This window comes from Odontesthes bonariensis, chromosome 21 (assembly GCF_027942865.1).
Source record: "Odontesthes bonariensis isolate fOdoBon6 chromosome 21, fOdoBon6.hap1, whole genome shotgun sequence".
NCBI classification, from domain to species: domain Eukaryota; kingdom Metazoa; phylum Chordata; class Actinopteri; order Atheriniformes; family Atherinopsidae; genus Odontesthes; species Odontesthes bonariensis.
In genome coordinates this window covers 6,444,934-6,468,266 of record NC_134526.1, presented here as the reverse complement: position 1 = coordinate 6,468,266, position 23,333 = coordinate 6,444,934, and the positions used below count along the sequence as shown (strand labels likewise).

General features: G+C 41.8%; 2 protein-coding genes across 4 annotated transcripts; one reads left to right on the top strand and one right to left on the bottom strand.

The window, feature by feature from the left end:
• Positions 1-57: 57 nt before the first annotated feature.
• Positions 58-2,471, bottom strand: tmem220 (transmembrane protein 220). The gene is made up of 6 exons (XM_075454083.1): positions 2,186-2,471; positions 2,075-2,104; positions 1,921-1,981; positions 1,546-1,669; positions 533-592; positions 58-429 (listed from the first exon to the last, which is right to left on the bottom strand). Exons 1-6 carry the CDS (start codon positions 2,291-2,293, stop codon positions 297-299), a joined length of 516 nt encoding a protein of 171 aa, XP_075310198.1. The 5' UTR covers positions 2,294-2,471; the 3' UTR covers positions 58-296.
• A 2,315-nt stretch (positions 2,472-4,786) lies between these two features.
• Positions 4,787-22,778, top strand: map2k4a (mitogen-activated protein kinase kinase 4a). Of its 3 annotated transcripts, XM_075454550.1 has the most exons (13): positions 4,787-5,247; positions 5,882-5,917; positions 8,231-8,263; positions 11,437-11,539; positions 11,636-11,810; positions 12,573-12,692; positions 12,778-12,897; positions 12,983-13,034; positions 13,124-13,251; positions 18,496-18,573; positions 21,682-21,830; positions 21,955-22,000; positions 22,083-22,778. In XM_075454550.1, exons 1-13 carry the CDS (start codon positions 5,094-5,096, stop codon positions 22,194-22,196), a joined length of 1,308 nt encoding a protein of 435 aa, XP_075310665.1. In that variant the 5' UTR covers positions 4,787-5,093; the 3' UTR covers positions 22,197-22,778. The 3 variants fall into 3 exon arrangements, with proteins under 3 accessions (XP_075310665.1, XP_075310667.1, XP_075310666.1); XM_075454552.1 differs by lacking the exon at positions 8,231-8,263 and having other exon boundaries at positions 11,449-11,539; XM_075454551.1 differs by lacking the exon at positions 8,231-8,263.
• The last annotated feature ends 555 nt before the right edge of the window (positions 22,779-23,333 follow it).

The following is a 23,333-nucleotide window of genomic DNA, read 5'->3' as shown; positions in this document are numbered from 1 at the left end:
TCGGTGTGCTCTCTGCTGCCACCTTTAGGGGAAAACAATTTACTACACAGACAAAAATTCATGATTTTTTTAATATTTTATTTTAGATTATTTACACTTTGTTCTTCCTTTGGCTGAAGATTCACAGTCCAAAGTTAAACTGTTAATACTGATGTTACACTTTGTACAAATGTTTCATGGATTTCTATTAAAGATATATCAAACGCAGCAATCTTTGGTACAGGAATTATCCGTGAAAAAAAAACTAAATACAAAAGGAATGTTTCATCAGCCATAAGAGGCCAGAGATGGACGTTTTAAATAGCAGTTTTGCAGTGTGAAGGCCAGTTTGATCTCAGCTCTTTGTTGATGTAATAGTAAAGCCAGGACACAAAGGGGAACGCTGTGATGGCAACAGCTGTGGAGACTCGCAGCATCCCGACAGGAGCTCTGATCAGAAACAGGTGTAAAGGAAAAATCAAAAGTATCTTTAAAGGTCTATCTTATCAGCATTTTTAACACAAAGTGAAAGTAACTGTGAAATGGAAGTTACCTTCCAGAGTGGCGACAAAGCAGAAGCCAAACAGCCGTCAACATGAGACCAGAAAATTCTCTAAAAAAAAGGGAAAAAAATTTAAATACATGTGATAAATATTTAAATCTTTTTCAAATTCACAGACAACTTAGTATAATTTATCATACACATATATTTATTATAGTGTTTTGGTTATCTAAACACATTATTCAAGAGGAATTAAAGTTCAAATATTTGTAAATTATAATCTGAGCTCACAGAAATATGGAAAATAAAGGCTTAAGAATCAATCTATTTACACATACTGCAAAAAGCCAGAAGAGATTTACTTTTAAACAGGAGGAAGGGTAGGAACTATGGAAGCAAATCGTGATCAAAATTCAAATTCAAATGCATTATCAGAAATGCTTTTTCATTTTAAGAATGTGGCTGCATTATTTGACTCATAAATAAAATTACTAATCAATCAGTAAACGTGACCTTGTTGCTGCAGAAATCCTGTTTTCTGTCTATCAGACTGTGTTATCTTTGCTGTTTTTCAGAGATGCAGTTAAAGAAATGGGAACAAATTATGTGTCTCTGTGACAGGCTGCTGGGAACAAAGAGCCTAAAGATCCAGTTTAAAATGGCTTCTTTACTAAGATGTCTGTTCTGTGTGGACACAACACTGTTTCATCCCTTGAGTTAGGAGCCTTTTTTTCTGCCTGAACGCTTCATAGGTCAGAGTTAAGTGGCTTAACAAACAAACACATTCCTTCTAAAATGATCAGGAACAAGAACTGGACTGAAAATGAGTGAAAAAGTAGAAAATTTCCACAAAAAATCTTCAGAAAGCTTGGAGAACTATTCCTCATGACCACTTTAACAGATTACAAGAAAGTCTGACTGCTTGGAAGCAAAATCTGCAGAAATCATGTGATTAATCACTGAAAAGTACTTCAAAGAAATGTTTTTGACCAGCCGGAGACATTAAGGTTGAACCTAAAAGCTGAAGATAAGTGACATAAAGCTGTACGTTAGCTGTAGCATACCTGCCCTCCTCCTGCTGGAAGATGTGCGTGATGCCCTCTTTGTAGAGCTTCCATCCCAGCATGGATATCACTGCAGTGGAGATCATGAGGTGAAGATCAGCCACACGCCTCCAGGGCAACGTTTCTGCAACACAAAACGGCCAGAAGTGGAAGTTCTGCTCAGCTCTGGCCTCAGCTGCGCTGTCACCATTAGGGCCACTAGATGGCGCCATAAACGCGCTGGTGCAGAGTTCAGCAGTTCAAGGGTTTTTATAAAAAAAACAGGAAAGAGCCAGTCAGCAAGTTAATGCTTTCACAAAAGTTGTTTTTATTCCTGGTGGAACATGCTTGTGTTGCAGTTTTCTACGACTACAGACTCCGAGCTCCTCAGCCTACCTGTTACATGAGGATTAAAGCCAATTAATGCACACAGGACTGCGGGGACACCATAACCCACCTGGAATATTAACAGAGTGTCAACCAAAATGCTCACAGATTCTCAAATAAAATAAAATAAAATATAGATACAACAAAATGGATACAATCTCACCATCCATAATCCTGCGTCTGGATCATTGATCTACAGCAGGAGACACGGGTATTGATTCCAATTTAAAAACAAACACTTAAAAACAAGACAGGAATAACATCAAACACTCACCTGCACATATGTAGCGAGAGCAAAGAACAGAGACATCAAGACGTTGCAGCTTTGCCAGGCCACATGAAGCCATGGCTTCGGGTTCTTCTCGTCACAAACTTCTCCCATTTTTGTTTGGGAGCTTTTACCCTTCCCCGCCCGGGCCAGCGGGACGCACAGGTTTTGGTTAGGAAGCGCATGTTTCCTGATCTGCCAGTCTGCTAAAACTGTGAGGGGTTCACTCGATGTGGGTTTCCTCAGCCGGAAAATGCTGCGACTCGTTTGGGAATGATTCACTTATGTGTGTGTGTGTATATATATATATATATTAATGAGTTAAAATCTGAAAGCGGTGTTTCCCGGTGCGGAGAGAGCCCGCATAGTTCTACATGAATAACATATTACAGAGGAAACCTTCAGTTTTCCTACCTGCAGGTGTTGGTGAAAAAAACGAGCACACATTCCCAGAAACTGCGGAGAGAGAAGGATGGAATGTGACTTCCGATCCATGTTTTCAAAATAAGATCCTCAGAAAATAAAAATGTTAAGGGGAGTTTTTACTGTTAGACAGAGCTAAACTCAGCCAAATAAGAGTACTGGGCTCACAAAAACGATGAGAATAGGTTTCACTTTATAATAAATTATAAAATTATTGAAATATAATTTGTAATAATACAAATAATCACACACTTGTGACGTCTTTGCTTTGATAAAACCAATTGTTTTCAACCCGCATTCAGTGTTGGTCATCATTATTATTATATATGAAAATGGAGTTTTTCTTACTTAGACTGAAGACAAGTTTCGGTGCAATCTGTTGGTTTCCTTAGCTAGGAAATTGTTTATAAAATAATCCAATTGGATTTTATTTAATAATCCAATTTAATTATTTATAAAATAATCCAATTGGATTATTTTATAAATAATTATGATTACAATTAATTGAATTCCAATTGGCTTGAATTGGACTTTATTATTTAAGTGCCTTGAGATGACATTTGTTGTATTTGGCGCTATATAAATAAAAATGAATGAATGAATGAATGAATGAATTAATAAATAAATTGGCATTCAATCTTATGTAAATATAAAGTACCTACAAATAACCCTTAAAGAATAGCAAGCGAATATTGACGATGTAAAATAAATAATTAGTCGCCAAATGTCATTAGTGTTACGCCACACAAGCACGAGTTTGCCTTGGATTAAGAGGCCTTCAGGTCTAGCAGTTCTAAACATGACAGATTCCTGCAACAAGACGTCTTACTGGTACCAGGAAAAATCTGTCATCGTTGCTCCAGTTCTTACAACCCTTCACATCACGGCCTGCTGTGCAGACCGAGCAGCAAACACCGTAACAGGCGCGGCTGTGGCTGAACGCATTGATATGAAGGGAGGCAAAAATAGGGCCAAGAGATTGTGAGGTCTGACTTTTGCCGGACTACCTTCATCAAAACTAAAACGAGGCTGGAACTCGACTCACAGGACGCAGCAGGGGGTAAGAAGATGTTCATAAATGATGTTGCTAATATGGGATGTCATACAGCTTCATGTCAAAAGAGGCGAACTATCCCTTTAAGAACGAGCATTTAAGGTTTACTGCTGTTTTTATTCATTAATTTTATATTTTTGGGGGTTTTTATGCCTATAATGGACAGGCTGTCTCTATTCACGCCACACAAGCACGAGTTTGCCTTGGATATCCTGTCAAATGATCTGATGCTGAAATCATACCCAATGCATGATGCATATGGCCAGATTTAAAAATTCATAAAAAATTAAATCCTATTTGTTTTATGCAAACTCCACCAGAATCTCTTTCCACATGTCCCCATTTTTTTCCACATATTTTTTTTCCACATTTTTTTAATAAACTGAAGTTGAAATCATACCCCGACTCTCGCCCATTGACTGCTGGGATAGGCTGCAGTCACGCCATCTGCGCTTCAGAGAGGCACAGTCGCGCAGCTACACTGTGTCGTACGGTAAAGTGTTTGAGCCCAATGCAAGATCTACATCACATCATTCCCAATGCATGATGTATATGGCCAGATTAAAAAATTCATAAAAAAATCAATTTAAATTGTTTTCTGCAAACTCCACCAGATTCTTGTTCTACATATCCCCAGCTACCTCTGTGGTGATTTTCAAGTTCTTTCACTTAATCTTTTTCTAATAATCTGAATCAGATTATTCCTGTCTCAGACTGGAAGCAGGGAAGCAGAGAGAGGGGGAAAGACATGCAGCAAAGGGCCGTCCGATGCAGGACTGGAACCGGGGCCAGCTGCAGCGAGGCCTGTAGCCTCAACCCACTACGCCATTTAGTCATCTTCTGCTTAGTTTTTTAACTTATCTAGACTGTTGCTTTTTTTAAATTCATTTAAATTATTTTATTTGTTTCTCTTTATACTCCTTTATGCATTTTAATGCTTCTTACACTCCCTGCTGCAATGCTTGTATTTTATGTGAAGCACTTTGAATTGTTTGTACATGAAATGTGCTAAATAAATTTAATTTAATTTAATTTAATTTAATTTTATTTAATTTTATTTTGAAACAAACGCTTCACAACATCCGCTCCCACCTCGGCTAACTTCCGCGAGCATGTGACGGTGTGGGACGTGGTGGGTGTTGACATGTCAGTGTCACTCGGTCAGCTGATTGCGGGTCGTAAAGCCTCTTGGCTAGCCAGTTTAGTTAGCCTAGCTTAGCTGGATGTTTGTTTTTGTTATTACATAGACGGCCTTTGACGTAGCCCCGAAGTTGAGCCGATATTTAATAATTTAACGCACTCAAAGTGTTGCGCAGTCGCCGCCTGCTCGTTTTGCGCGGTCGAGTTGCTGCTAGCGAGGCCGTAATTTCTGCAGCAGGGAGGGGGAAGGAGTGAAGTTGCTCTCCGCGTCTCTGCATTGCAGCCCCGGCGCTGCTGATGGAATTCAAACACACAACAATGGCGACTCACAGTCCTAACAACTCAACAACACCCAGCAGCAACAGCGCAGGATCCGCAGCACACCACCACCTCCAGCAGCAGCAGCAGCAGTCCCAGTCCCAGCACATTACCACCATGAGCGGCATGCAGGGTAAGTAAGGGGGGCAAACATCCGCCCGGAGCCCGGAGCTCTGCGGCAGTGAAGGTTAATGTTAGCGGGGCTAGCCGTGGGAGGCGCAGGCTACTCCCTGGACTGTGAAAAATGATAAATCCTCAAGGGAATGGAGTAGCATTCCCTTATTTTCCCAAACAACCGTGATTGGGATTGTTATTCACCAATTTAATTAACTAGAAAAATGAATTTCAGTATCGTTCAGTGTCGTTTTGTAGCTGCGTTTGCTCCATCAGACTCCATCCAAAGATTAAACGATTCTTCATGTGTTTGGATTGCGGCACCTTTTGACATTCAAAAGGATCTAACTCACGAACAAAGAGGATTCTGCTTGAGCTATGTCAGAGTTAAACATGCCGAATTTATCACAGCACCTTCACGAGGTCATGTTACATTTAAATTCTGCCATCAGCCATATTCAAATTCAAAATCTGGATTCAGATCTTTAAAATTGGGTTGTTTTTAATCCATATCTGGTACATTTGTTAAGTAGTCTGTGTGTAATGTGAGTCCCTGTGAAGCCTGAATATGTCTCAGGTAAATCGACACTGAACCAAATTCTCCTTTAAAATGCTGCATTTCTGTACAAATACTTTCCTATTTTAACTTTCAGAGGCCAACACCTGCTGGAGATGTCAGAGTGAAACAGGTAGCTACACACTTCATTGACTCAGCAGAGTGAGATAAGTGAATTAAAAGATTTGGAAATCCTGTTTTTAAGTTTTCTTTTTTTTTTTAAAAGCAAAACCATTTTCCCAGATATATATTTTTTTAAGCTTCTGGTTTAGAAAGTCCTGAAGTCCTGGTGATGATAACCAGGGTTCACTGTTTTTCAATGATTTCCAGATGAAACTGTCATACAGTTGAGTTGAATGTTAATTTAATATTAGCAATACCTTCCACTACAGTTGCTTTAACTGAGCCTGATACAGTGCTTTGCAAAAGTCTGGATCCACCTCATTTTAAAGTGGTCTTGAGCTATAGTTCTCCAGGCTTTCTGAATGCCTTTCAAAGATTCTATGATGACATTAGCTACTTTTTCACTCATTTACAGTCCAGTTCCTGTACCTGTTTGTTAAGCCACTTAACTATGAATCACTCAAACATTAAAAAAAAGGCTCCTAACTCGAGGGATGAACCAAGACACATCATTTGTTCCCATTTCTTTAGCTGCATCTGTGAAAAACAGCAAAGATAACACAGTCTGACGGATAGAAAACAGGATTTCTGCAGCAACAAGGTGATTCCCAAAGAGCTGTTAGCTGAAAACTTGGCATATCTCAGCATGGTGTGCAGTGTGTCCTTAAAACATTTGAGGAAACTGGACAAGTGGAGGACAGAAGAAGAAGTGTCAGGCCTAAAGAACTATCTACAGCAGATGAACAGGATCTGAAAGTGATGTCCTTAAGAAAGAGGAAAAAATCCAGCAAAGCCCTGACACAGGAGCTGAGAGATGCATCTGGACCTTCAGCTGATCCATCTGCTGTTGGCCCAAGCCTCATCAGAAATGGGCTCCATGGAAGGGCGGCTGTCAGGAAGCCGTTCTTAAGGAAGGGAAACAGGGAGAAAAGGCTGAGCTGTGCCAAAGGACACAAGAAGTGGGCTGAAAATCAGTGGCAGCAGGTCTGATGGAGGGATGAATCCTCCCCAGAGCCCGGAGCTCAACATTACTGAAGCAGTGTGGGATCATCACATCACATTACGGTCATTCTGCAGACGCCTTTATCCAAAGCGACCTACAACAAGTGTGTTCAACATCGGTAGGCAAAAGAACTTCAGGTCACAAGAAATCATAAGTGCATTTCCTTCCAAAACCAAACAGCTAAGAGCATAACTAGTTCTAGAGTAAGTGCAGTAAGTTAGGTACAGAGACAAATGGGTGAAAATAAACCAGCAGCCAGCTTACTTAGCAGTCAAAATCTAGCAAAAAAGCAGAATGGTACACAAGACAAATGTTACTTACAAATGTTGGTTCACAGTCCCTCGAAAAGTTAAAAACACACTGAGCTAACACACTAAAAAGAGCTTGGGTCATGCAATCCCCTCCCACAGATTAAGAGGCAAATTGGCTGAAACTAGTTTCAATGGGGGCTGTTATCACACAGTGAAAATAAACCAGCAGCAAGCTTACTTAGCAGTCAAAACACAAGACAAATGTTGCTTACTTATTCTAGATGAATCAAGGAGTTCACAGTCATGTTGGCAGAGAACGGAACAAAAGGCAGCCCACATCCAAAGAAGAGCTTTGGGATGTCCTTCAGAAGCCTGGAGAACTATTCCTGAAGACTCCTTAAAGAAAGGACAGAAAGCTCCTCTGAGAGGGTTCAGGCTGTGCTGGAGGAGAAAGGAGCTCAGAGCAGATATTCACGTTAAAACTTATTACTATATAGAAATGAGACCTTTGCACAGCACTGTGATAGTTCTAAGCCAGTTTTTAGGATTTATCTCATCTTATTTGAGTAAATTTTCTGACATTTAGCCCTGATATGTGATCTTGTTTCCGTCTTTTACCTCAATGCTGCTAACTAATGATTCCTAACTCCTGACATGATGCTGACTGATGGTGAGCCGTCCGACAAAATGTTTTTACCTTTTTCCGTCCAAAGCCATTTCATCGCTGTTTCATCACTCTCATTCCTCCATCATGTGTTTGTTTTTATTCTTTCTGAAACCTGCAGGCCTTTTTTTTTCACCTCCGCATTGAACTTCATCGTGCTAAAGTGCTTTTAGCCGTCTTATCACGCATGCTACTGTAAAAAACGTAACCCTTCCCGAAAAATGCATTAAACCTGACGTGGGACACTCAAGAATGTGTGACAACCCTGCAAAGCAAAGGCCGATTTCTGTGACTATTTCTCAACCTTTTTGGGGGTTTGTTTGGAAGAAGAAAAAGCACAGAGCGTAAAGACGAAGCAGCCTCGTGAGGAATAATGAAAATAAAAGCTGTCTTTTCACCTCCTAGGGTTTCAGATAAACCTGTCTGGAGCTCCCCCAAGTAAGCCAAACCTCTTTTGCTTCAGCACCAACAGTTCTCATCCCTTTGTTTCCGCCTGACAGTCTGGTATGGGGGAGTCTGTCCTGCTGTTCTCAACTAATCCAAGTCAAAACTTCTGATGGGTTCCAGTAGGCTTGTGCCGGAAGCTTGACGCTTTAAAAGTGTCATTTCTCAAACATCTCGTTGCATCCAAAGAATCTTTTGGATGCAACGCCTATTTCAGAATTTGTCTCGTTAGAAAAACACTCGACAGGAAATCTGTCGTCACGGGGCACAAGCCTAACATTCAAAGCTTCCGCTGATATTTTGGCACAGATTTCTCAACGTCCCTGAGCGGCTCAACCCTGTTTTTCTCAGTGGGATTGAGGAGCTCTGCCAACTATAGAGATACCAGTTTGGAAGCTCTGACTCGCTGGTTTTCAGTGTGCCACTAACAAGCTAAAGTAGTGCCTGTCGTGTTGTCACACCACCCTTTTTTCTCCCAGCTGGTTTGTGTTTTTTTGTTTTGTTTTATCTGGGGCATGGGTGCGCTTGCGTGCTGAGACGAGGCGCTCTAACGTCGTCGTTTCGAGCAGAGCTTCACGCCGAAGCCTTTTCGGAAACCCCTGCACACGCGTTCTTGTGATGTTTTTGGTGGAGCGAGGTGAAATCCAAGCAGTAGGCCTGAAACGCATGTTTTCATCCTGATGTGTGTGTTTTTTTTTCTTCTTTTCTCCTTTTTTCCTTTTCATCTTTGCATTTTTTTAAATTTTTTTTAGCAGCATGCTTCACTTTTGTTTCTGCATCAGAATCAGATTTTAGGGGCAGAAAACATGAAATAAAAGAGGATTTTAGGTTCTTTGTGTTGGGAAAACTCGAGCACCACGCAGATAAATAGAGGATGTATTGCGCTATTAAAGGGATAGTTCGCCTCTTTTGAAATGAAGCTGTATGACATCCCATATTAGCAATATCATTTATGAACATCTTCTTACCCCCTGCTGCGTCCTGTGAGCAGAGTTCCAGCCTCGTTTTGGTGTTGATGAAGGTAGTCCGGCTAGTTGGCTGGGGCTTAAAAAATAAAGCGTTTTGCTTCTCAAAACAATATGCATTTAAAAGAGTAATACATTTGCATCACAAAATCGTTCTCCAGGAAAAAGTCAGACCTCACAATCGCTTGGCCCTATTTTCTCTCCCTTCGTATCACTGCCTGCTGTGCAGACCGAAGTTCAGACCGAGCAGCAAACACCGTAACAGGCGCGGCTGTCGGCAGGCGGCAGCAGGCAGTGATACAAAGGGAGAGAAAATAGGGCCAAGCGATTGTGAGGTCTGACTTTTTCCTGGAGAACGATTTTGTGATGCAAATGTATTACTCTTTTGAACGCGTATTGTTTTGAGAAGCAAGACGCTTTATTTTTCTAGCCCCAGCCAACTAGCTGGAACTACTTTCATCAACGCCAAAACGAGGCTGGAACTCTGCTCACAGGACGCAGCAGGGGGTAAGAAAATGTTCATAAATGATATTGCTAGTATGGGATGTCATACAGCTTCATGTCAAAAGAGGCGAACTATCCCTTTAATGATAAATTCAGTGAGGTGATAGATGTTTGTCAGCCAGCAGGAATGTGGCTGCATTATTTTCCCTCGGTTGACCTTTTCTGATGCGGCGGTCCTGCAGAAAAAGCGCCTTCATGAAGCTTCTGATGAAGCTCAAATCGTTAGAAGGTGCCGACTGTTCTGCTTTATTCTCAGAGATGTTCGTGTTGACAGCAGGTCAGATAACACCTCTTGCTTTTGAAAGTTCCTCAGTAGGTTATCCAGAAAATGTTGTCGGCACCATCTTACCTCACAATGAGGGGGATGTCTTCCGGTTATTCCTCTTCCACCAAATGAGCTCCGGTTCTTGAGTTGGTTTCCATTCAGGAGGCTTTAGGGGCTTTCTGGTTTGGCCATTTGTGAACGACTCGGTTTGCTTCATTTCAAGCAGGGATGGTTGGCGTCTAAAAGATTGGCTCGCACCAAGAACCAGATGGAAAATAGGGTCCAAAACAGGGAATCCCAATGATGGCTGACGGGAGGGGACGTGCTAAAAAGTCCACCGGCTGATTGCATCTGTTGGTCTGAAGAACAACTGCTGCGTAAATATGAATCGAACCAGCTCAGTTGATCAGTCTGTGTTCCCAGCAGTTTTTACTGGATCAGAACCTGTTCCGTGTTGGTGGAAAAGGGGATGAGTGGAATTAGCTGAGCTGAAGGTGCAATCTGTTGGTTTCCTTAGCTGGGAAATTGTTTTTGAAATGGCTCTATATAAACAAATTGGATTATTTTATAAATAATTATGATCACAATGAATTGAATTCCAATTGGCTTGAATTGGACTTTATCATTTAAGTGCCTTGAGATGACATTTGTTGTATTTGGTGCTATATAAATAAAAATGAATTGAATTGAAGGAGACTGAAGTAAGACTGAAATAAACTAGCTTTAGAGAGGCTTTTTGCCTAATCTATTAAATGATGAATACTGCATCATAAAAGGCTTTTTTTTTTCTTATTTGTATACATTTTTAATTGCTATTTAATCCTGTGAAAACAGCCAAACCAGCTATTACTTCCTTACAGTGCCCTGCCATCCTTTAGGGCATCTAAATAAGGCTTTCTGAGTACAATCTTTAAAACCTCTCGTGTTGGACTGTAGTTTTTAGTGTTGGAAACGGCTTAAAGCGGCACGCTGGATTGCAGATAAACAGATCCAAATGTAGTGTTGGAGTAGGAGTCTGTGTCAGTCAGTGCAACAGTGTGGAAGCAGAGGAAAGGGACGCGTCAGGCTTTGGATGCACACGGTACTGCGGTCAGTAGAAATATCTGCAGCCTCGTTATTTCATTTCAACAGTGTTGGTGAGTATTTGTCGGGAAAGAGAAAAGCAAAAATCCGCAGTTTGTTTTTAAGCACTCATCCCCTCCCTCCCCTTCTCCTCCATAGAAGCATGGCATCCGTTAGATTTAGTGAATTTGGGTCCATTCACTCCTCTTTTAAATCCCTGTTTTCTCATTTTGTTTTCTCATTTTGTTTTCACTCACTTTAACAGTCTGACCTGTCGTGTTTGATGAGTTTGCCTTTTGGTCCTGCTCGGTCGTCCCCTGTTCGCCGCTTCATTAAAAGCCTGATCGCTGTTTCTCCTCCTGCCGCTCAAGGTAAACGCAAAGCCCTGAAGCTGAACTTTGCCAACCCTTCGATCAAACCCACCACTCGATTCTCGCTGAACACGGCCGGGCCTCCGTTCCAGAACCCCCACATGTGAGTGAGCGCTCTCCGGCTCGTGTCCCGAGCGACGATCCGCTGGTCGGTTCTCATTTATACTTTTTGGTTCATTCGTTTTTTTTAATTGGTCAGAGAGAGGCTCAGAACGCACAGCATCGAGTCATCTGGGAAGTTGAAGATCTCCGCGGAGCAGCACTGGGACTTCACGGCCGAAGATCTCAAAGATCTGGGCGAGATCGGCCGAGGAGCCTACGGCTCCGTCAACAAGATGGTGCACAAGCCGAGCAACATGATCATGGCTGTCAAGGTGATTCGTCTTATCCGGGGTTAAAGGGATAGTTCGCCTCTTTTGACATGAAGCTGTATGGCATCCCATATCAGTAATATCATTTATTAAATTTGACTTACCCCCTGCTGCGTCCTGTGAGCAGAGTTCCAGCCTCGTTTTGGTGTTGACGAAGGTAGTCCGGCTAGTTGGCTGGGGCTTAAAAAATAAAGCGTTTTGCTTTTCAAAACATACGTTCAAAAGAGTAATACATTTGCATCACAAAATCGTTCTCCAGGAAAAAGTCAGACCTCACAATCGCTTGGACCTATTTTCTCTCCCTTCATATCACTGCCTGCTGCCGACAGCCGCGCCTGTTACGGTGTTTGCTGCTCGGTCTGCACAGCAGGCAGTGATAAGAAGGGAGAGAAAATAGGAATAGAAATAGAAAAATAGAAAATGTTCATAAATGATATTGCTAATATAGAATAGAAAAATACTTTATTCATCCCCCAATGGGGGAAATTCAAATTATTCAAATATTTACAATGATTGTATCAACAACAACAATAATAATACCAATTCTAGTCAAAATACTACTACTAACTAATAATAATAATAATAATAAATGACTAAATAAACAAATACATTTAAAAAAATCAATTTGAGAAGAATTCAGCAGTCACTGTTAAAAAAATATGGGATGTCATACAGCTTTGTGTCAAAAGAGGCGAACTATCCCTTTAAGTTCACACTTGTTGGTCTCTCGGATGCAGGTTGAACAACTTTTTTTCCCCGTTTCAGAGGATTCGATCAACGGTGGATGAGAAGGAGCAGAAGCAGCTGCTGATGGACCTGGACGTGGTCGTGAGGAGCAGCGACTGTCCCTACATCGTGCAGTTTTACGGCGCTCTGTTCAGAGAGGTGAAGGTCACCTTTCTGCTCCTTTCTTTTCCTTGTTTTACGCCAGTTTTTTCTCCTGCGAATGACTGAATTTCTTGTGTTTCAGGGCGACTGTTGGATCTGTATGGAACTTATGGCTATCTCGTTAGACAAATTTTACAAGTTTGTATATTGCTCATTAGACGACGTGATTCCAGAGGAAATATTAGGAAAAATAACTTTAGCTGTAAGTTCTTTGGCTACTTTCCTCTCTTCACACGTCTCTTCTCCTAACTTCCAGCACTAAACTCCTCTTTCTTTGTGTTCTGCAGACTGTGAAGGCACTTAACCACTTAAAAGAAAACTTGAAAATAATCCACAGAGGTGAGAAGATTTCAGATCCTGCACGTTGCTGCTTTTTCTTTCTTCATTTTTTCTTCACCGGCTTTGTTTTCTTCACTCTCCGCACGCAGACATAAAGCCGTCAAACATCCTCCTGGACAGGAACGGCAACATAAAGCTGTGCGACTTCGGCATCAGCGGTCAGCTGGTGGACTCCATCGCCAAAACCAGAGATGCAGGCTGCAGGCCGTACATGGCGGTGAGTGACACGGCGTCCTCTGTGGGTAATCTGTTGTGGATTTTGAAGTGCGTTTGTTTGATTTCAACCAGTTGAAAGCTGGCTGCAGCAACATAAGGCCAAAGCATGATCCCTCCACCTCCGTGCTGAACAGGTGGAGATGTGTTCTTCACTTAAAACTCGCTGCAGCCAGAAAGTTCTATGTGACGTTGCAGGAAAGGCTTTAGCTTCCATGATATAAACCAGTGATACTCACTATTGTTTTCACAAGAGCCACATTGGCAGAGCAAAATCAAGAGAAGAGCCACTTTTATGACGACATACTAAAGTCCCCTTTTGCAAATATGCATTTCTACATATAAAACATCCCACAAAAAAAGAAACAACACAGCCAATACATTTTCAATTCAGACCACATTTACCTTAATACTGGGATGAGTGGAAGCTGGCGTGCATGTCCTCGACTTTCTTCATGTTGTATTTGTAACTTGTTGTTGTAATCATAGTGAGACATTCGAGATGAGCATGGTTTTTGTGCTGGTTTTTGTGCTGGTTTTGCCCTTTTTTGATTAAAAAACGATCCATTGTGCCTGCATCTCGCGGTACACCCGACGTTTGCCTGCTCGTCCCCTCTCTGGGGTCTTCATGCTGATTTTCGTTTGTTTTTTTGTGCTGCTTTTTGCCCTTTTTTAATTAAAAACCAACCCATTGTGCCTGCATCTCGCGCTGGCTAAAGGAGGCAAGTGTGACGGTGGTTTAAGCGGGCTGCGTTGCCAGGTTTAACAGTTCCCCCTTTAGGAAACACCATTAAGCCTTAATTAATACTTAATAAAAATACTTAATACTACAAAAACGCAAACTTAATAAAAATACTTTATACTGTGCAGTACTCGCTGTATGTTGTTTGAAAAAATTTATTGTTATTGTTACCATATTGTTATAAGCTACTATGCGAGCCGCCAATTAAAGCTTGAGGAGCCGCGCATTGAGTGTCTGTGATATATTTGCACAGTGCACTACGGCTCAGATGTGTGGAATCTTATCGGAGGTCTCCTGCAGCCCAACAGAGGTTTGGTTTAGATTTGATTTCCCAGCAGGCTGTGCTCTAATTCGACCTCAGGTTTTCTTGTTAAGAAAACGCCGTCCAAGCCGGCTGTGACAGAAGGACCCCTTGTTGTGTGTCGTCTCATTATCAGCATGTGGGCAAGTCACAGACAAAAAAGGCCGCATCCAACTGCCAGTTTGGGCGTACGATCTGTGGCCGTGCGGCGCCGAAGTGGGCGGCGGTACGTGTTCTGCTTGTAGATGAAAGGGAAAAAACGAGTGTCATAGAGTATAGCTCGTTTTAAGGAGATGACGAATGATGAAGAAATAAGGTGTGACACGATGATTTAGTTGTTTGTCCTCTTGTGGACTCATTCATTAAGCCCGACAGTCAGTCAGAGCGAGCGTTCTCACACCTGACGCTGATTCATCGGGGGCCAAGGGAGCATCACGCACTGAAGTGACGAGGGCCACAGATGCTCCAAACAACCAGCTGGCCTGCAACCGCCGTCTCTTCATCTTTTCTTTTCCATTTAAGGAATCGGCCTCCTTAAAACCCTCTTTTTTTTTTTCCCTACTGGCTTCTTTAACTTTCAGATATTTAAGTGTTGGGAACAAGTTGGACGTGTCTGATTTGCATTTGCTGGCTTCCTAACGGCTGCCGTGAGCAGAGCTGAAAAGCAAGTTGGAGCCTGAAACCTTGAGAAAAGTCATGGTACAAGTCATAAGAGTGTTTCACCTTTGACTTTATCTTTTTCTATCAGAGGATTGCTCAACCAATCATGAAGCAGTTCTACTTTGACACTAGATGCAGACATGAATCAGGGCAGGTGACACCACTCATCTGCTGAGTCAGCTCCGACCGCGACTCGTGTTTGACCGTAAAATGTCCGGTTTCTGCTCTCAAAAACAACTGTTGGTTTCCTTAGCTGGGAAATAGTTTTTGAATTGGCTCCATATGAATTAATTGGTTTATTTTATACATAATTATGATTGCAATTAATTGAATTCCAATTGGCTTGAATTGGACTTTATTATTTAAGTGCCTTGAGATGACATTTGTTGTATTTGGCGCCATATAAATAAAAATGAATTGAATTGAAGGAGGGCGAGGGAAGGGACCTGCAAGTTGTGAAAACTGAAATAAACTAGCTTTAGAGAGGCTTTTTGCCTAATCTATGAAATGACGAATACTGCGTCATAAAAGTCTTTTTTTCTTATTTGTATACATTTATAATTGTATACAAATCGTTGCTTTATAAAGCGACTGTGGAGAGGAACGACTCCCTTTTAACAGGAAGAAACCTCTGGCAGAACCAGAACCAGGAAGGGTGGCCATCCGCCTCCACCAGCTGGGGTTTGAGAAGACAGAAAAGAGGGGAAAACCCACTGTAACACCATTCAAAGGATACCTGTTGGAACAGGGAAACACCAGTTAATGACCACAATAATGTCACATGATATCATTTGAGAAATTAAACAGGGGAAACAGAGAGTAAAGTGAGGAAAGGTGTGACAGATGAGGCCCCCCAGCAGGCTGGGCCTATAGCAGCTTAACTATGGGATGTTTCAGGATCACCTGAGCCATCCCTAACTATAAGCTTTATAGTGTCTTTCCTCTTCGTGTTCTCAGTCAGCAGACGCTCACATCCGAAAGCTTTAGCCGCCCGCAGAGATGATCTCATCACGGCGTCATCACCCGGGGTTATTTTCTGTTGCAGGGTCCGTCAGCTGGGAGCTCCTCCCTGCTCTCTCCCCGTAGTTTCCATTCTAAATTTGGTGAGGCACCATCAGAATCCAGCACCACGACACCTCCACCCGCTCCACGTTTCATTCATGTCTCGAAAGCGGGTCGGCCGGGAGCTTCCCGCGCCTGTGAGCTCAGGGCGCAGGAATCTCAGCGCCCGTTTTCTGTTTCCAGCTGGCACGCACACCAGGTGTGTAATCACAGCGCTGCTGGTTACTGCAGGGCGCAACGACGCCGAGCTCAGAACAGCTGGGGAGGCTGACTTATTGTTCAGATATGTGCGCTCTGTGTACTCCTTACCTACAGCAAGGTGCTGATGTATGAGGAATTTGGACGCTCTTGTTTGGAGCTTTCAGTGGACCCAGCTGTTGGTATCGCGTGTCTCCATCTGGAAGATTTGGACCTGTGATACATCCCAAAAATACATTGATCTTCCATTCTTGCTGTTTAAAAGGATTATTTTCATGAGTACACTGGAAAAAATGCCCCTCCAAAAATAAGTTAAAAAAAAACAACAAATAAAAGACGTTTTTGCGTGAAATAAGCAAAATAAATCTGCCAATGGAACGAGTGAAAATCGGCTTGTCAAGATTTCTTTAAATAAGATGTGATATTTAGGATTTTTGAGATAAAAGTGATCTTGAAATTAGCTTAAAAACCTCTTCAAATGTAAAAAGCTTGTTTCATATGAAATCCGACTCAAAACAATTTGTTTTCAAGACTTTTTCATTTAACAAGATATTCCAGATGTATTGTCTTCAAACAAGTCCCTATATCTGGCTGAAATGGCACTTGTTAGGCAGTTGTGTCTTATATTAAGTGTAATGAGATATTTGGACTAGAAATGAGACAAATATACTTGGTAAGACGTTGATTTTTTCCAGTGTAAGGATCGTAGACGGAGCTAGTAAGTTGTCAGAATATCGATCTTGTGGGACAACAAAAATGCCACAGAGGGATACGTTTGATAAATATGCATCTTATAGGAATAACACAATGCAAAATGGAGTTATTCTGAGCACCAACAGCTGTTTTCAAATGGTTTCTGATGAGTAGAGAGTGTATTCGGCCCACCGTGAGCAGAAACATCAGGACAAAGAAGAGAACGTTTTTGGGAGCTCCGTCAGACACGTGATGCTGATGGTAAAAGTGGCCGGTTAATTCTGTCGTGGCAAAGCTGGTGAAACAGACAAAGTCGTGCAGCTGTCACGATGAAAGCCGCTCATGTTTGACTTAAATGTAAACGGGCGAATAGGAGTGGACTGCATAATGCTGCAGTGGCTAAAGGGGAGATGCTGCATCAGGGCACCGGTCCAGCAGACACGGACCTGGGAGAGAAAACCACAAACAAGCAGATTCTGGATTGTGTAACGGGCTGATTTTCTGCAGCAGTAAAGACAAAAGATCGTAACTCTGAAAGCTACAAGTCGGTTAGAGAAGATGCTGAAATCAGGAAACTGTTGAGAAGAGACAAAGAAACTACGGTCATTTAGAGAAGCCTGGTGAAGAAGAAGTGATCTGGAGTAGAAATCAGCCCCGAGTCTTTGTGGTACAGCGTTTGATTCTGTCACTCTGTGGGGTCTCTGGTTTGGGAGGAGTCGTATCAGAGGATTACCAAGAGTTAGATGTGTGAAAAAGAGTCAGAACTTTGGTTTTAGGTGGAAGACACAACGACCCGACACACACATCCAACAGCACAGCAGTTGGAAAAGAAGTTGATGGTTTAAAAATGGCCGACAATTAGGTCCACAGAACTTAGAGATGGCTCCAAGAAATGTTTAGAGGCTCATTTCTTTTTCCTTTTGGGATTATTTCTCTGATTCTCTTTGTTCATTGATTAGTCTTCTCATCTTTTTTAGCTGCTTTTTTCTTTTTAACAGCCGGATAAAAGGAGCTGAAAGATGCAAACGATCCCACGTGAAGAAGCTGGAAGTTCCAGCTGTTTTTTGTGTAACTTGGTAAAAAATACCTTAGACTTAATGTTAGAAAGTGTTTTCTGGATCCTCTTTGTGGAAATGACACATTGGGTGTCTCAGCAGATGTGAGCAGGTTGCTGGCAGCAGTCGGTTGCATAAAGCTGCAGCTCACAGCGTCGCACTCTGCTGGTGACATCAGCATCTAATTCAGGCCTTTAAATGGGCCAGCGAGGTGCTTCCTCCTCTGCAGCACTGCAGCCCTCTGACGCACTTCACTGCTGCATCTGCTCTGGGGTTTGGTGATGAAATGAAATGAATGGGGGGGGGGACTTAATGCATCTATGTATGTGTGAGCTCATGCATCCTGTTGGGCAGGTGAAAACAAGCCCGGAGGTGATGAGCAGCGTTGGTATTCTCAGAGGACAGGGAGTTGTTGGAGGTGCCACAAGAAAAACACGATCAGAAAAAGCCTTTGTCTTTGTTCTTCCTAAGAGTTCAACACATTTCTCTCATTCCCGAGCTCAGGGTTTATAATCCATCTCCTGTTTTCCTTTCAAGCCCGAGAGAATAGACCCCAGCGCGTCCAGGCAAGGCTACGATGTGCGCTCGGACGTCTGGAGTTTGGGAATCACGCTGGTGAGTTTTCAACTTTCCCCTGATGGAACACCCAGAAACCATTCAAATGTGTAAATTAGATCGTTTTTATTCAGCTGCTGGAAGAAAAGGGCTCGAAGCACCAAAACAATCTTTTAAGTTTGATAAATCGGGTCTTCTTCAGACAAAAAACAGCCTTCAGAAATATTACAAGGTCTCAAACAGCTGGTGAGAGCAGTTTGTGCCTCTAGAAAATCTGAATTATTGTGCGTAAACCTCCCCATTTACAGCCACACTCCTTCATCTACAGCTCCCTGTGCACTGTGCAGCTGTCTGAGGCCTGATCTGACAGCACACACCTGTTACTGAACTGTCTGCACTGAAGGTCTTAACCAGTTCAGTTGATTGAATGGATCGAGTCAGCTGTGCTGCTGCAGGGTTGGAACAGAAACCTGCAGCCACACCGGCCCTTCCACGGAACAGTTTGAGACCCCTGCCTTTAGAGGAATGTGGTCAAATCTTTGGTCGTTACTCCTAAAATGTCAAAAGCCAGGTTTTCATCTGATCCCCAACTTAAAAGATGTGGATAAGAAAAGGTGAATGGAGACGATGAAGAGTGAAACATCTCCCACTATTCTGCCTGTTTTGAGGAAGACTTTGTACCAATTAAATTCTGTTGGAAGGAAGTGTGCCTGCATACAATCCACAGTATGGGTTAGTTACATGGTCTTAATCCTGTGTGATGATCGTTAGATGAAGTGTTTGACTTAATGAAATCAAATCAAATTTTTCAAATCAAATCAAGTTTATTTGTAGTACATTTCATGTACAAAACAATTCAAAATGCTTCACATAAAATAAAAGCATTGCAGCAGGGAGTGGAAGAAGCATTAAAAATACATAAAAGAATATAAAGAGAAACAAATAAAATAATTTAAATGAATTTAAAAACAAGCAACAGTCTAGATAAGTTAAAAGATATCGTGCAGATTTCATGCAGACACATGAGAAAAGAAATGTTTTTAACCTGGATTTAAAAATGTCTCCATGACATTTGAAAAAAAAAACGAGAAAAGGTGTACATCATTACCACAGGTGTGAAGATATCCTACCAATGATTAAAGCTTTCAAAAACACCCAAATCAATCATGAATGTGTTCAACTAAAAGATCTGAAGTGTGAATGTGTGATAGGGCTGCAACTAACGATTGTTTTAGTGGTCGACTCGTCACCGAATATTGAAACGATTAGTCGACTAATCAGATAATTATTAATTTTTTTCTTAAATTTAGCATGAAGTTGCTTTAATTCTGTGGCAAATGATAATAAACACAAGAAAGATGGATACTTCAATGAAAAATGCATCTTTTATTCAACTTTGCTGCTGATTCGTACAAAAAGTAAATAAAAATGTCCTAAATCTAAAACCAGTTAGGCACAGTGCTCGGTCAGTATAGACATAAATCCATAAATAAATAAACCTCTGTCCATTTTTTAAGGACAGGCAAATGTGTTTTTATAAAAAATAAGTAATTAATTATTGGCTTGAATGTTACTTGAATCTTACCGACTCATCAGGACCAGAAAAACGATTAATTTTGCAGCAGCTCGTGTTAAAGGTTCAGATGTTTGGCAGTATGTGCATTGTGCTGCAGAAAAGGTGCAGGGATTGGACAAAGAAGCTTGGTTAGGCTGCAGCTATCTTGAGGGACTGACTGGTGTTTAATTCAACATGCTTCACATCATTGTAGTCCATTTATAATTCAATTTAATCTAATTCCAGCCTCATTCAACACTCCCTTGCCAAAGAAACTCACAGACTGGGGACTGTTAACAGGTGGAAACCTCAGACCATCTTCCTTTAGGGTTGAGAAACCCAAAAATTAGATTTAGATTAAAATTTTACTCCAAAACTTCAGATGATTACACACGCACATAATTCTGAAAATGAGAACGAGCATCAGCTCATGCACGAACTTGCCCAATAAGATGCTGAATCTGTTGGATGGTGAAAGTCGGGAGAACCAGGATGCATTTGTGCAACTGTTAGATCATCTAGTAAAATCTGATCTTGAAATGTTAGCTGACAGATTGGGTCAGAGGAGGAAAATTACAACACAAAAGGTCTTTAGATCATCCGTAACGCTGGATTATCACCGCAGACGCCGGTTTCTTCAACCTGAGGGAACGCTAACGCAAAGCATCCCAGTGCTGTACTGAAGACGGGATAAAAAGGCTTTATCCTTTCTTTTTTCAGAGCTGAGGAAGCCTGTCAGGGTAAAACTTCCTTTTCTTCAGCTTTATTCAGCCTTTAGCCCGTTCATTCACATAAAGCACATTTACACATTCACTGACCATATGGAGCCATTACCTCTACAGGTGGAAACTTAAAGTCTATATCCTTTTCTCTTTCTGTCCATCAAAATGAGGTTTTCTGATGCTGAGTGTATTTTTCAGGATGATAAAGCATCCTTCCACAGAGCAAAGAGCCAGCAAGCAGTCCAGATCTCAATCTGACCTCAGATTTAGGCAAGTCAAGGCAAGTTTATCTGTGCAGCACAATTCAACTACAAGGCGATTCAGAGTGCTTTACAGATACATTAAAACAGTGGAAATAAAAAGCACAATTTAAATTTTAAACAAAAAAGAAAGAAATAAGAACAATAGATAAAATCAGAAGTTAAAATGTGATTAAGTTTTGAAACTCAAGCTTCAGATTTGGAGCTTTATTCAGCTGAAAACAGGTGTGTCTTAAACACACTGAGTGTTTCAGCTGATCTGAGGCTTTCTGGGAGTTTGTTCCAGACATGTGGAGCATAGAAGCTGAATGCAGCTCCTCCATGTCTGGTTCTGACTCTGGGAACTGATAGAAGACCGGCTCCAGATGAGCTGAGGGCTCTGGAAGGTTCATCCTGGGTCAGGAGGTCCCTGATGTGTTCTGGTCCTGGACCATTCAGAGCTTTTTATGCACCTTTATATTTAAGGTGCAAACTGGAAAAAATGGGCCTGGGTCTGTACTTATCTGCAGTTAAAAGATAACTTCATGAAAACGAGTGGCCAGAGCACCTGCACCGGTCTTTTTTTTTCAGTCCTCGGGGGTTCTCTCATCTGATTCTTAGTTTGCTTCATCCAATGATTTGCACGTTTCAGTACGAGCTGGCCACAGGACGGTTCCCTTACCCAAAGTGGAACAGTGTGTTTGACCAGCTGACCCAGGTGGTGAGAGGAGACCCGCCCCAACTCAGCAACTCGGAGGAGAGGCGCTTCTCCCCCAAATTCATCTCCTTTGTCAACGTGTGGTAGGAAAATGCTGCTTAATGCTGTTTACATCTTACATCAATTGTGTTATTCTCCCCCCTGGTGGACAAATACCAGAACTGCATCCTCTGCAATGTTAATTCTTTTGTTTATTTTTTGTAAAAGCCTTACCAAGGATGAATCAAAGAGGCCAAAGTACAAAGAGCTACTGGTGAGTTTATGCTGAGCTAACATGAAGACTCGATGTCCTTATGCGTTGAGACTTTTACTGACGTTCCTCTTCATGGTTGCAGAGGGATCCGTTCATCCAGATGTACGAGGAGCGCTCGGTGGACGTCGCCAGTTACGTCTGCAGGATCATGGATCAGATGCCAGCTTCTCCCAGCTCCCCCATGTATATGGACTGATCGCAAGACAATCCAAAAACACATCAGTCAGTCTGCACCACTCTGCTTCAACGAAAAAAAAAAAGAAATCATCAAAAAAAAAAAACAACCCCTTGTGTAAATTTGCTTGGTCCCCTTATTGCTGTGTTGAGTAAGAATTGTAACACCTAAAAGAAAAGAACCACTTGCAGTAAAAGTGGTGTCCATTTCAGTCTGTACGATATATTAAGACACTTCTGTTTCTCTCTTGTTCACAAACAGACACTTACGTATAAAAGCAGCTGAAGCAATCAGCCGTGACTCATAACGGCGAGGACGCATCTCAGTGATTAGTAACAGTGATTTCAAGAAAAAGTGACCTGGAGCTTGTATTTATAGAAACAAAAACCATGTGGAGTGTTTGATCTGGAGACCGTTCGACATACTGGAATCATCTTCTCTGTGAATTGTTCCACCTTCTCCATCTATGTTTGGTATATTAAGGGAATTGTGCTTCTCTGGTCGGAAAGCAGCTTAAAGCCTTGGTGGTCAGACCTGCTGTCCAGTCACTGTGCAGTGGACTCTATGCTGGTGGATGAATAAAGAGAGAAAGAGAAGGGAAAACTTGTGTTTTGTCTCTGTTCTTGTGTTGTGTCCAGAATTTCAGGGTGTTTGTATCATGTAGCGCAGCATGTTTAGCAGGTATAACAACCTTTAATGTCAGAATCGGCTTCCGGATTCACAGTAACCCTAACAATTAAAGTTTAATGATCTCTATCATACAAAATATATCCAATATTTCCAATATAGTGGACAAAGATCCACACTGAGATGTTGGGATTCAAATAAATCTTTGATCAGAACCAACTTTTATAAAAAGATCACCCCAAGGTCAGAAACCCAAGAGCTACATCTCAGACTCTCTGGGCCTCAGTCAGCATGTTAAAGGTTAAAGTTCATGACAGCACAGTTAGAAACTGCTGAACAGGTATGGCTTGTGTGGAAGGGCTGCAGGAGAAAGCCTCTTCTCTCTAAAAAGAACATGGCAGCACAGCTTAGGTTTGCAAAGCTGCATCTGAACAAACCACAAGACTTCTGGAACAATGTCCTTTGGACAGAGCAGACCAAAGTGGAGATGTTTGCTCATAATGCACAGCAGCACGTCTGGAGGAAACCAAA